Consider the following 15,547-nt stretch of genomic DNA (forward strand, 5'->3'; position numbering starts at 1 on the left):
TTTTAAAGTGGCCAATTTCGGCTGACGTACGTTAGCACTCCCCAATGTGACCAAATAGTTTGAGTGGTTTTTTTCAAACCAATCAGTTTGAAGTATAATTTTCAAACCACATTATTAGCTGCCGTTGATAACATTATACAAGCGCGCGGTTAGTGAGACACCGAAGCGAAATGGAAACAGGGTATAGCTACTGATTTCAAAGATCACTGGTAATAATGTAGATTAATAATTACTAAAATTACTCTTATCAACACGCGGTTTGAACGGTAGACTGTAAGATACGCCATATGTCACTCAGCCTCCATTGGCCACGTTGCTTCAGATCTAGTGAAAGGGGTTGGCCGATGCGTGACTCTGAGGGCGGCGTACTTTACAGACGCGATGAACCGGGAAATTGAAGACTTGCTATTAATTTCGTTTTCTTTTCATGTTCAAAAAAGGACACTCAGTGTGAAGTTTAACCATCACATGTATTTAGTACCAATAGATTTGTTTTACACAGTAACGTTCAACCATCACCCATTAGAGAATTTAGGACGAGAACTCGAAGTTTCAAGCATGAACGGTAACAAATCTTCTGACAACCGTATAATACTTTTTGAAAAATATTGAAGCACTCCATACAAATACTTTACAACTCTGTACTTATGAAAGAAAGTGTCCACGATATGTAAATGAAATGCAAATCATATGTAAATTACATGTAAATAATATGTTAATGAATGTATGATATGGTAATGGAGAGTGATGACAATTTTATCAATGGTGTGCATATACTTGTTGGCATATACAGCTGAAACGAATTTTATTTAAAGATATATTATTTCGTAGTCTTTTCGTTTAAGGTTATATGTTAAGCTTTATTTGTTTTGTTTTTGTTTTGAGCCTTTAGTTGTTGCTGTTCATATTCATTTTTTCATATCTACTGTGTCAAAACACATCATTGTGTAAAGATTGCGCTGAGTTCAACATCCTATGATTATCATGGTGTTACTATGTACTGAGCGTAAACATCTACCATGCTTGATTTTTTAGAAGTACTGAGTGTTCACACGTACGTTCGTGCACAAGGAGGATAGTAACTTGTTTAATTTGAAAGATCGATAGTCGCGGTGTCCGCTTATGTCACCACTTGCTACCTAGATGCGTATTACATAAAAAATAATCGGAAACAATGATTTGATCTTTCAGGCTAGATATAACCACGAATTTCTTTCCTGGTAGTTTGAGATCATATAGAACACAACTGCACATCCATCGAAAGTATCTCTCCCAAATAATTTTTTTTAATGTTAAATTAAATCTGATATAAAAAAAAATAATAAAAATATACCACAAGCCGATCGTGATGCCTGCGGGAGAGACGCATACAACTGTAGGTGTGAGGGCGCACTATCAATGCCTGATTCAGAGATTAATTGTTGATAATTAGAACCGGATTTTAGGGAACTCTAATGCATAAAATAAACCAGCATTCGTCGGAAGGTGCTTAAGGCTCGACGAGTTTTACACAAAGAACGCATTCCCACCATAAACAACATTTTGATTTGCAATGGTGTTGTCTTCAAAAGAAAAATTTTATTTTAAAATATCAACACTTTTTACATGTTTCAACATAGATACACATAAGCTTACACACACCAGCACACATAATGCTATGGTTATACATAGCCGTGTCATTTTGCATACAATTACCACACACACGTATATCCTTTATCCTCTAAATAAGTTATTATTAGGTTATAGTTTTTGTTGGCACATGTGTAACAAGAAAATTACTTAACTTACTTTGAATAATTACAGTAATAACAGTATTATGTTACATTGCCAGGAGTCGTTTATATTGAAAGCCTTTTCATCAATTATTAAATTTAGTTTTCTATATGAGAAAATATTTATCGAGATTTAAGTAGAACTCGGAGAGTTTTAGGTTGATTTTGCACTTCAGGTTTTGTCCCTCCGCTAAATGTATTTTGTTTAAATATCGTCTTAAATACGAAATTGTCAGGCATTTGCGTGATGTATGCGTTATTCCAAGACGTCGAAAAAAGATAGTGATGAATGTACAATACATGTACACATACAGCATTGTTTGTAATCTATGTACAGAGAGTATAATAACATTGGCAAAATATATACCCAAGGTTAAAGACAGGTAGATGATTAGTCACATACTCTAACTGAAACTTCGAGTCTAATCTTTGGTACTTTTTACCTCGCCATCCACAATCACTAAATTATCGAAGCTTACTTTCTGAGCTTGGGAAAAAGACATATTCTAATCCAGTTACATTATGTTCGATTGTTGAGGACTCTTAGTCTCGCAATTTTTTTAGAAAATCATATTTTTTTTTAAATCTCAGTTTTGCCAATTGTGATACTTTTTTTGATGATGAAAAGCTACTACAAAACCGACAACAAGTCCACGGTGCTCGGGTACACGAGTTACTGTATCCGACGTTCAGGAAACGAAAATATCCGTACTCAGGTTGAATTTTTGTAAAACCTTATACCACTGTTATTGGAGTGATCTGAGATAAACAAAAACAAAAACAAAAAAACAAAAAACCTTCTTCCTATGTAATTGATGAATCGGAGCAAGTCCATATTTTCTTGTTTATAGGTAACAAGAAACAGGTTAACAGCACATTCTTTCTATTTTAGCATTCATGTGCACATATGGCACAAATAGTGTAAAGTACGTATACTGTAGCATGCTACTGTAGTACAATCATGTTAAAGCACGCCCTCCATGTACTAATACCGTAGCCTAGGCTAAATTATATCATCCGAACCGTAATAGTATGTATAACTAAATCATTTGTAGATATTACCAGGTTTGAGTTCAACCAATAATGGAAGTTCAGGTTCACTGAGTTTATTTTAGTTGTAGGCCTCAGTCTATAGTATGAGTACATATCAATATGTACTCTAACAAAATGTGTAAAAGGTCAGTGACTTTACGACACAAAATTTACTAAGAATACAACGTCACAAAGATTACAAACTGATTAAAGTTACAATCTTGATAGCCCTGGTAAGATTTCATCAATTATAGTAGGTGTGTCTTACCGAGTATATATTACACATATATTTTTATGTGGTGAACCCCCCCCCCCCCAAGGAAAAGCGTGTGAACTTAGCCTAGACACCTTTAATAGCTGCACAATAAACATTCACCATGTCACGTAGACCCTTGTGTGTCACAGACATTGGAGAGTTCTCCATCGTCTATGGTACGTATATAACTTGTTTGCATAAACAAATTAGAGTTCTTTTGTTTCGTACTAGCTAGCTACACATAATATTATTGTATTCTTTATGCTATGATTTCTAGGTAGATCAATTATAGCAAATCTTCAGATTCTTCTTCTTTACTTAGCACATTGAAATTAAAGATAGCAAACACATGATGCGGTTCAGTAACATTATTTATGATTCCGCCACTTGAGGGCGTACGTATACCTGGAGATCATGTAGCCAAAATTCTATGACTGCGGTAACTTTTGGTAAAGACCACGCACGTACTGTCGACGTCATTCACTGTGTTTGAAATGTTTGTTGGTAAACGTCCTACACGTCGTATATGTTCAGTTACACTTTAACCATGCACAAAGACACAACACTGGAACATTTTGTCCTTTCAGACAACAAAGCACCTAGTTAAAGATTTATTTCATTATTTATCTGTTCATTTTATGTCATTATATATTGTCATTTTGATGACGTGCACACAATGTTGCTAAATATTAACAGAACCTGCAAATAACAAAAAAAAATACTCATTGCTTTCTTGTTCTTGACATAAAATAATCAGGTCCACACAATCTGTATTTTCTCCAGCCTCAGTAATGTCAGACCACTTGTTCTAGATTTGAAATAAAGACACCTTCACATGCATTAATTTCTCTACTCAGAATGAAACATTTTTAAGGTAGACAAATGTGTCTGAGTCGTCAATTGGCCTGTAAATCAATTCTAAAAAAAAAAGACACTGTCATTGCTGGCTGAATGAAACAAGGGAACAGTTTATAGAGTCCAACGTGTTTGGTGGAAATCAGTGACAATCAAATGTTCTTTTATGTCTAAAGTAAATCTTTATGATAGAATGTATCAGATTTTTTATTCTTATTTTAAAGTTAATATTTTAAAACGACGACGACGACGACGACAACAACAACAACAACAATAACAACAACAACAACAACAACAACAACAACACAATGACAAATATGTATCTCGTGATGTCCTGTCATTTTCTGTAATTGTTTTATTTAGCATTTTGTTTGTTTTTTTGTAACCATTTTATGAATTTTGAATATTATCATTTCTATATTTCAAGGTTTGATTAGTGTTGGATACATAATGACAAAGATTAACTGTAAAAGCACATTCTTTGTTTTTTGATCTCTTTCCATTTCCTTACATTTTAAATGTTTAGTTATTTGTGATTTCAATTATCATTCTTCAGGAGTATTTATAAATGTATTCAGTACAATAGAAGGCAGTTACCTTGAAACAGAGTGTACATATTTATGAAGTGTTCAAGAAAGAGAATGCTAGCATCGATAAAGAACTGGCCGCTGGCCCAGGGTCTATTTACGAGAATTCAGGGCAAAATACGCAAACTTGGAAGACAATCACATTATTCATAGTCTGAGGTCACTGTAATTCTCTTCAAATATTTGACTAGATAATACGGAAAGAAAGAAAGAAATATAGAAAGAAAGAAAGAAAGAAAGAAAGAAAGAAAGAAAGAAAGAAAGAAAGACTATAAATACTTAGTACGTATTGAGACTTTACTCCAAATCATGAGAACCCGAAGTTAACGTTCAAGGAATTGTTTACCCATAAACGGTGCCTCTAACGTATTTGAATTTGACTCAGTGGTATATATTTTCACTTATTTTAGTTATATTACGTAGCCTGTGTGCTTTTTTGTTGCCATGACCACGGCGTACCTCGAAGAGCCAGGATCGTGTTATGTATGACGTAGTCAACTAAAATACAGCGTATACAACTTTTACAGAGTGATGTAATACATAAATTCTAGATGTTGTAACCGGACTAATGTAGTAAAGCTGAGACCACTAGTTCTTCAGTTTGAATCAACCCATACACCATAGACGTTGATATCTCTCTCAAAAGTGCAGAACTTGATATGTCTTTATTAAATACAACAGAACATTGATAAGATTTATATTTTTAAGAATATGTTAACGGATTTTTTTTTCTCCTGTCATAATTCTGTCGTTCTGTCAATAAAGTGAAGTGCCGTTGTAATTTTTGTGGAGATTGCGTGTTTTTGCTTTTCTAATGTGTGAAGTGTTGCATGCTGACGATCGACTATGGACTGCAAACAACCTCGGTCCCCACGAAGCCCAAATTTCCATTCTAATTGCTGTGATTTTTTTCTAAAGAAATGGAAAATGGCAATTCAGTTCATTGACTGCCTAGCTAGGTTGTGAAAAGAGTCGATACTTGCTTTCCATTGTGAAATGTATATGTGTCGTTTCAATTACTTCATCAAAAGCATTGTGTAAAAGCTTCATCATGAATCATAGTTGGTGGAGGGTCTGTGCATGAATGAATCGAGTTATGTCAAACCATAGAGCCTGGTCAAACGCTGAATAATTCCTACGACCACCGCATGCACCGCACCTCTGTATATGTAAAACACTGTTTATTCCTTGTCTGTCGTTTTACGTAATTGAAAGGGTCTATAGTCTTCTAGTACCCCCATCATAATAATAGCACCCAGTCTTTACTTTAAGTTTTTAATGCACGCTTCACAAATGTTCAAATTCTTTGTCTGCAACATCATACACGACGGTTTTTCTGTCTGTCAAGAACATCTCATTGAAAATTGAACCTGGACCGAGTCTCGTACGTTTACCTTGTTATCAAAGTATATACGCAGGTTGCAATTATTATCATGAGACAGAGCACACTTGTCAACACATATTTTTTAATTGTATTTATTAATTAGATATCCAGGAAAACCACACTTGAACTACGTGTATTAAAATCACCAAGTTTTTAAAACTTTTTCCCAACCATATTGGTAGCCTGTAAGATACGGGCATTTGTGCCACAGGGCTGAACAACACAACGTATCCAGTTACAGTCTACCATTATACTGGCCGACCAACGTGAAATATATAGACTAAAAAGCAACTCAAATCATAATATCAGTGAAAAGCAGCCTTTTTTTTGAGTAGGAATCGTAATTGCTTCCGATCCATACACATTTACATTGATGAGTATATAGCAGAGAAAAGGTCGGCAAACATAGATGACATCTTTTGACAATACGTGGTCGTGGTAAACTTGAATTATTTATACTCATATTTGGCGGGCTGAATGACAGGTTTCGCTGGCGCGCATTGTGATCATGTGTGAACCCTGGTGACGTAGAGCTTGGCGACGCTACTTTGGGGCTTTGTCTTATTTTTTGGTTATTTTATTGCTTCAATACCAGCTACAACGAACTAATGAATGATTCATATTCTTTCATGTTATAAATACGTAAGATTTTCAAACAACGGTTTATTTTACTCGATCGAAACCTCAGTATGGCTCGTACCAAGCAAACCGCTCGCAAATCTACTGGTGGAAAGGCACCACGTAAGCAGTTGGCTACTAAAGCAGCTCGTAAAAATGCCCCAGCCACCGGAGGTGTGAAGAAACCACATCGTTACAGACCAGGAACAGTCGCTCTCCGTGAGATCCGTCGTTACCAGAAGAGCACTGAACTCCTCATCCGTAAACTCCCATTCCAGCGTCTTGTCCGTGAAATCGCTCAGGACTTCAAGACCGATCTCCGGTTCCAGTCGGCAGCTATTGGTGCTTTACAAGAGGCAAGCGAGGCATACTTGGTGGGACTTTTTGAAGACTGTAACCTGTGTGCCATCCATGCTAAGCGTGTCACCATCATGCCCAAAGACATGCAACTGGCTCGTCGTATACGTGGCGAGCGTGCATAGGACTAAATATCCAAACCAAAAGGCTCTTTTCAGAGCCATCACATCCTCCAAAAAGGGAGAACCATAATACCTTTAAAAAATCCTCTTTGTTTTAAAGAACAGAGTAAACCTAATCGTTTTATTATAGGCCAGTAAGGACCAGTAAGCCCTCGGCTGTGTGATCATGGTAGTATGTGGTACTTCCATTGTGTGATCATCATGGATACCTCTCCTAATACACCCATATGGTACCGGTGTGATATAACGTGTCGTGCCGTGCGTAAATTCATTTGAAGTTGTGTCTCATAGCGCTGCATGACATGCCGTATCTTAAAGACTAAAGTAAGTCCGTGTAATTAATGGAGACACAGACAAGAAAGGAGATTCGTACCTTTTCGCCAAGTGAACACATAGAGTAACGTCATAGTAAGCAAACAACGTAGTTCGCAACTGTCATTGTTTTGTTGTGTTTCAAAATTCAAATGGATTACAATCTAGTGGTTCTTCCAACAACGCCTCACTCTGTAGAAATCACACGTTTGTAATTTGAAAAAGCTATTTTGTTGACATAATTTCCAGTTTGAAATCTTGATCATTTTGACCAGTAACTGAAACCACCTAGGCCTGCGGTACCGGTGTCGAGATGACTCGTGTCAAAATTGACAATTAATGATGGAGAGGCCTAGCATCCTACCAGACTTACTGTAATATTCTATTATTCAAGGTAATATTCAATATTCGGTTTGCTACTCGATGAGAAATCTCGGTTTTCAAAATTCAATCATGCTATCTATCCAGAAGTCACGCATTGACGTTTTTTTATCATACGGGCCACCATCATGTACAACAAATCCGTGTAGGGGCTATGTAATAACACTATTCTTTTAGTGGTCTGATGTTACAACAATGAACGAACGTCACTGCTGTGTACAAAAGAATCTAATAAGCCATGTTAAAAGTCTTCATTTACACCTATCCGTGACAATGTTAACGTTTTGATAGAATCACGAACAATGACAGCATTTCGAGCATAGTAACGTAGGAAAACTGTCTCTAACGTCTATGCTTGATCAGCAGTAAATGGTTACAAAATGGCTTGATCCATCTCCGACTAGTTTTACACCTCAGCAAGCTTTTACAAGAACTTAGAACTGAATATGCTAAACTTGAAAATAATCTGAATGATGATTGTAGAGCGCCATCAACGACGAATATTTCAGTCTATGTCGAATTTAAGGTCGAATAGCACATAAGCGGGAGGGTGTGATGTTATTTAAATGTTCTTTTTCTATGTGATGTCAAAACGTTAAATTACTTTATTTGGAAACACACCTAAGTGTCACAATTCAAAATTCCAAACAGCGTTTTTGAGCACGCGAGAATGATCAAAATCTATCATAGTCTCGATAAATTCTTCTGAAAACTTTTAATGAAGTGACAAACAAAACAGGGTTTACAGAAGAACATTAATGTAATATAGATAACCACATATTCGTTACCATTAGATAAAAACACCATAAAAAATTAGGAAAATTTGGGGGTCATCGCCAAGTAGTGATAGTTCAACAAACTTTTCTACTATTCTTATATCAAACACAAACCAAGTTGGAAGAAAAAATATGGAATATATATATTCTGGTCGTACGCGTTCTACGTCATGACAAAGCGCGTGTATATCACGACAACACATGTCTACGTCACTGGTTCTGCTATAATCGAAATATGAGTCAAAACGTTCAAACTTGCCATTACTTTCCCTGATTTTTCTTTGATATTATTGGCAGTGGTATAATTGTTATTTTCCAATATCTTCCTTCATTCAGCCGGAAAACCGTGACACTCGTGACCTAAGGGTTGTCACTAGCACTACGAATCGCTACAAATGCCCCTTTAATAGGCCACTCCGTTTCACGATTTCACAGTTTCCAGGGCTGAAAAATATTGGGGAATAACATGTGATTATATCGACTACCACCTTCTCCAAGAAATAAAGTGGTTACTAGATGGATACGGTGCATAAAGTGAACACAAAGGATAATCACAGTAGAAGTGAAATATGGCAAAACGGGCCTTCACTTTGATCGTATCGTCAGGGGTGGGGAGGGGGGGGGGAATTACCGACTGTATCATAATATACAGTCTAACATCTACTACCATGGCGGTATATATAAAGGGACGACATACTCCATATGACAGTATATCATGGAACACAAGTATATATTTTTACAATTTGTTACGCAGTAGTATTTGCCTCATTTACAGAATATTTTACAAGTTGCTTTCACCACGCAGATTTTCGATATTCAGTATGCCCTTGCAATTGGGTTAAGTTAAAGACACAGTTTAATCATTATGTTTAAAAAGTCAATTTGCAGTCTCATGAGCATTCCAATGTTTGATTTACAAAGCACAACAGGAAAGAATGACAGAACGAGCTCGTTATGTTTCAACAGACTCAATCAAAAGAAAACAGCTTCACTATATATAGATTTTGAAACACACCGGCTAAAGTTCAGTACCCCTAATGTAAACCCGTGCGACGTACCTCTCTAGCGCGTGTATAATTTTACGTTGCACTGAACGATTATTGTTACAATGCTAAATTATAACGGAAGTCGATAGGCTATTGTAAGTCTATGTTCACCGGACAAGGGTTTTGTTAAACCCCCCCCCCCCCCCCTCCATTACAGCGCTAGCGTTCTAGGTCAAGTTTGAGAACATCTGTGCGTGTACTAAAATGACGCTTATTTGACCGTCGTTTGACGGTTTGTACTGTCGTTGGAGGGAAGTAAAGACAAACGTTTGCACTTTCAGGGAAGCATGACTTAATCTAGGAAAGTTTATAAAGTTCATGTGGATATAACTTCTAGGGATCGTCGTTGAGGGCGTCATAAACTTCGCGTACATATGACTGAGTTAGTCCAACCCGTTCAGTTGTACAGCCGCACAAAACTTTTGCGAAAAGTAATTGGTCGCTGAGCCCTGAAATAACCTTTATTTTGAAACATGTAACCTTTGAGCTCCTCTACAAATTTAATGGCGATTAAAGGCAACATATATAACGACGAATGACGTCTCAACCATCAAGGGCGCAGATCGTGGCTTGAGGGGTGCTTCGTACGTCCTTCTGTTTGTCCGGCAAGTTTGCAACATCTGGCTGGGGGCGCAATTATAGGTCTCGTAATAAAATAAGGCCGAATAAAATATTGTGTGGTTCCGATTGCGCTCAATTTTAGAATAGGTTGGGTAGGTAGATTTTTCATTTTTCATATTTTTTTTCCAATGTGTGAGTGTCTAGTTCAGGTAGTTATGTTTTCCATTGTTTTCCATATGGTCTTTGTGTTATTGGTTTCTTCTCATCATGTACATACATTACAGATTGGAAAAACAGTTGTAGATTGTCTTTTTATATTGTTTATGTCAGTTTCAGCAGCCACTATTTCTGGCGAGACTTCACACAATTTTCGCGATTTTATTATATTTTTCTCGAATATGTAAAAAAAAAGTTTAGGGTCGGCAGTGAAAAACTAATGGGTTCGGGCAACTGGCCTAAGGAGCAAACCGATTTTGTACATTTTCGTTTACGTACCCCCAGGTGTATAGCTTAAATATTGTATGTAGGGTTCCATCGGACGTACGCGTAGTCATGGCGACAGTTGTTGTACATGTAAGTCACGTCAGATGACAGGGATACCAATATTACCCCGATGTCTATACACGTCGACGTACAATATGCGACTCGGTAGTGAAAGTCTTAAACTTGCGCTGTTACTTTATTCAAAAACACTCCAACTCATTCTTACTTATTAGAGATTAACTTATATTATGCGAGAATTCAAAATGGCCGTCGAAGACCACTTTATCCGAGTCTATAGGGAGTATAAAATTTTGTAGATTCCCTTGCATACTTAATGATGAACCGCAGATTTATTTCATATAGTTCAAAAGGACCGGAAACTAGCATTCGTATGGCAAAGGGAAATTCGGTTCTCGAGGCGTATTGATGTATTTCAATATGACTATAATTCTACTGTTTCTAATTAATCTCTAGCGGAGATCGAGTCACCTCAAGCAGAGTATGGAACAAATTGACCTCGAATCATCTTTAGAATGTACAGACCAAGAGGGGGAAGAACAATATAAGTCAGTGGTAAGATTTATCCGTAGTACAGTGCTCGATACGTCTGCACGCAGAGCGGAGTATATGTTGAGGGTAGAAGAAAATCAAGTCGGGTTTTTCGTCTCTACAAGCCTGTTTCGTGAGTAAATCATTCGTCAGGAGATGTTGATTTACTGAATATACCTCGTATAAATCGTGTGGTGTAAGGCGGGATTTACCTAGGGTCTTGAGTGGTGATTTTGTTTGTACAAAAGGTGTCAATTATGTGTGCGATGGGTCAGGTGTTACACAACAATGTTTTATTTCGATGGCGACAAGAGGATACAAGTTCATTTCGTTTATTTAATATGGATAGTTCGGGTCGGCAGATAATAAAGAACTTTTCTTTGAGGCATAAATTGCACTTCTTGCTTGCGCTATTGTAGGTTGGGTGGGATGAAAGTGGTCGCCAGGAAATGGAGTGGTCGATGTTTTTATCCTTGAGGGTCCAGATATGTTTGCTGAGTTCCGTAGAGTTCCTATTTTTACTGTGTCGGAATGATGCTGTGTGGTTTCTGTACCCTGTCTTAAACTCGTTTTCTGTGAGCCCAATGTATGTTTCTGTAATGTATATATATATATATATATATATATATATATATATATATATATATATATATATATATATATATATATATATATATATATATATATAACAGACAAAGGAAACCCCATTTTCCATTTTCTTTGTCTGTGGCAGCTACCCAGATGGGTTATTAGCAAGCTACTAAACAGCGCTTTCGTACAAATTAAAGTCGACAACTTCAGGTCCAATTCAAATTTCCAAGTAACGCTGCCATCAGTAGGGGCCATATTGGATTTTGTCGTAAACCCGGTATAGTATTCAAATATTAATTATAAACATCTATTTAATAAGGGCAGATTAGTTCATACAGAATACAAATACTAAGTGAATTATCTTTTCTGGTCGGCGAAATTTCTATATCACTAGAACAATTTCTGGGGAAATATATAAAATATATAAAGGACTATTGGTCCCTGGTTGCCATACCAACTACTAACTTTGTATAGTAAGCTGCGCTAGCATTTGGTGGAATTATGCATAAATGTAATTTAACGGAATATAATTCAGAATTGAGCCAGTCGATTCCACCAATGAATTAATTATTATTAACACATGAAGGTTTTATGTTATAATACATTTTAGATAAGTAGCGAACGTCTGACGTAAACTCTAGAACTGTGATATGGCTAAGGTGGCCGCCATTGAAGGCACTGATGTACATATCACCAATGCGTAGGAGTTTGGGGCTATTAGCCGAACTATATATACCAGCATTTTCTCTCTGTACATTTCCTATCTGTAGTGTCAGTTTCAGTATCAGTATAAATACATTGAAGAAATCATTAACTGGTGTATAATCAGCGGAAGACGAGAGCAAAACACTTAGTTGTACAACAAGTCAAGTCTTTCCAAACTTAAATTGCCATTGGCATCACTCATGTCTAGCTAGTTCAAGTACTGTGATTTGTTCCTGTCTGTAATTGATCTTGGGAAAGAAAAAACTAGCTCCTGTAAATGTCTGTATTCAAGTATCAAATTTATTCCTCAAATTAATATAATGTAACAGACTCTGGACTAGCCTTTTCTGAATATATATGCTGCTCGAAACATTCATGGTGAAGTTTGGCATAGCTACTTTTTAATTTCTTCTTGATTGTGTATAAAATTCATTTGTCTTCTTTGTTTTCGACCAGACTGAGTTCAAAATGCATTTATAGTTTTTAGATCATGTGATAAGCATTAACTGATATGTTCGTCCCTGTCATGATAAATTTGTGACGTAATTTAGACATGTTAAGCTATCATTTTCTTCAAAACCTTACAGTAAGGGAATCTACTTGGACCATTGCCTACGGGGAACCATGATTCTCCCCCCCCCCCCCCTGCAGGATACGTATGTCATCACTAATCAACCATCTCTCATTATATGATGACTTGAGAGTATTTCTAAAGGCTACAGGTATCCTTGTTATCGTAGAAATTCGACAAGGGGATCAGGAAGCAGACATCTGAAGTGCTGTCGGGCAAAAACAGAGATGACTCGTTATTCGTTAAGGCATACCGAAGTTGATTCTGGATTGTAAGCATCGCTATGATTCACTATTATAGACTGAGTAATAAATGGAAAGAATTAAAGTCTAAATCATTGAGAACTTAAATGTCAAGTGCAGGATATCATTGTTCAAGTGGAATGGAGTCATGACCGTCGAGAGATTAGAGTGACAGGCTTTAGTAGAATCTGCTTGTTGCCAGTTCGAACCTTGCCGCTGCTGCTCGTTCTTTTTTCCAGAATTTGAACCATGTTTGCGTCCAGTCAGTTCGGCTGTATAACTGGGGGGGGGGGGGGGGGCTTGATAGGATAGAGGTTGTAACGTGAATGTGTTTAAGTCCTACGTGTTGTGCCGAAATATGTTCATTCTGGGGGAAAATCATTATAAAGCGTTATAGAGCACAAATTGGGAAAGTGCCGCATAAAACTGACTCGATCATTCAAGTGATGCATAGATTGAAAAACAAAATTCCCCTTGCTGTTAGAGTTAACTGTGAAAAGTAAAATAATTCTGTGAACATGTATACGTATATGGTTATAAAATGGTACAGAGGATCGTGATACATGTGTTTTGTCCTGTAAAATCATTGTTATATCGCGTCAACATCTTTTGAGAGAGAGAGAGAGAGAGAGAGAGAGAGAGAGAGAGAGAGAGAGAGAGAGAGAGAGAGAGAGAGAGAGAGAGAGAGAGAGGGGGGGGGGAACACGTAAAACGAATTGATTTGGAGTAAGTCTGTCGATTTGTGTTCAGGTTAAACATTGAATTCAATCAAATGAGGCACGTACATCTATCTTCTATATTTTATAGGAACAGACGTGTAACAAACTGAGTGTTAACCTTTACTGTAACGCTCTGAAACAGTTAAGTACACTGACCATATAAAGTATATGTGTATTTTCAACAACAACAACAACAACAACAACAACAACAATAACCACCACCACCACCACCACTACTACTACTACTACTACTACTACTACTACTACTACTACTACTACTACTACTACTACATTTTGGCATTTCAACATTCTAGCTAGAAAATAGAAACTATTACACAGAGCATACCATGCAGTACCGTAGAACAGGAAAACGTGTACGAATTCCAGGTCATCAAAAATGATAACCTGTACATGCAGACACTCCTTGTGGTCAAGTGGTTTGACAAGAAGTCTGGAGGTCATAGGCTGATTTCCCTTGTGAAGAGAGAGAGTGTGTGTTAATTACTGAAAACGGCTGAAAGATATAAAGTATCCATCGAGTCTGTACATCACAAGCCTTGTGTGTGAACTTTGAGTATACGTTTTAATTCGAACACTGAAAACGATTACTCACACGACGTCTGTAGGTGATATACGTTGGCTGAGAAGGGTGACCCTGGAATCTAATTCGTAGATTGGCCGATAAATCCTTCAAACACCCTAGGGAAGCATACAACTATTTCCTCAGCATACGTGTCTAAAGAGTTTATGGAGAACAGGTGACAGGGAGGACTGGCACTCAAATATTAGTAATGCGGATATCATATCCAGAAACGGGTTTAATATCAAAGAAGACCGAGGAAGATAACATAGAGTATGTACATATGAATTATTTACACACATCCAAGTGTTTACATCAAAAGAGACATACATACATACATACATACATACATACATACATACATACATACATACATACATACATACATAGTTGTATATCTGAACAGTTTTACTTCACACGTCACTTTCTGCACACCTTTAGTTTTGTTTATGTGATAAACGATATAATATGAAATATGATGTAGATACTACACAATGTGCTTATTTGTTAGGTTCTATGAATCACTCTCCCTGCTTTACCCACAAATTGAAAAAAAACACGTTACAATGTTATAGCTCTTATCAACTGCACCTAGACCTATAGACAAATAGACCTATATACATCTAGGTGTCCATAGATTATATACGTTGGCTGAACAGGGTAAGTGGCGGAATCTTATTTCTGGCTTTATTTCGATATGGTATTTACGGATAAAAAAATCACATCCATACGTTGTTATTTTCAGAAGGATATTTTATTTCACAGCACAGATCAAGAATGAGATATCACATCACTGGTACAACATGAAAGATACAGACGATACGAAAATTAATAAAAGCAAGTAATAATTTTTAGCAAAACATAAAGTTATGACATTCAATACAATTTTTGTTCATGGTTTTGTCAGAATTTGGAATCATGACATTTGCATTTGTAACTTATTTCCCTTGGCTAGAGGATGAACTTGCCATTGAATCTGTATTGTTTTGTAGTCATTTCCTTTCCGCTATACGTCACGAGTAGCACTGGTTCTAACGTCACGTCCTGC

General features: G+C 36.8%; 1 protein-coding gene across 1 annotated transcript; it reads left to right on the forward strand.

Annotated features, from left to right (window-relative positions):
• Positions 1-6,575: 6,575 nt before the first annotated feature.
• LOC144433962 (histone H3.3 type 2-like) lies at positions 6,576-6,986 on the forward strand. Its single transcript, XM_078122380.1, has one exon. It carries the CDS (start codon positions 6,576-6,578, stop codon positions 6,984-6,986), a length of 411 nt encoding a protein of 136 aa, XP_077978506.1.
• The last annotated feature ends 8,561 nt before the right edge of the window (positions 6,987-15,547 follow it).

This window comes from Glandiceps talaboti, chromosome 4 (assembly GCF_964340395.1).
Source record: "Glandiceps talaboti chromosome 4, keGlaTala1.1, whole genome shotgun sequence".
NCBI lineage: Eukaryota > Metazoa > Hemichordata > Enteropneusta > Spengelidae > Glandiceps > Glandiceps talaboti.

Excerpts from the sequence above, each read along its gene's own strand:
- LOC144433962 (XM_078122380.1), top strand. The coding sequence starts at position 6,576 with ATGGCTCGTACCAAGCAAACCGCTCGCAAATCTACTGGTGGAAAGGCA.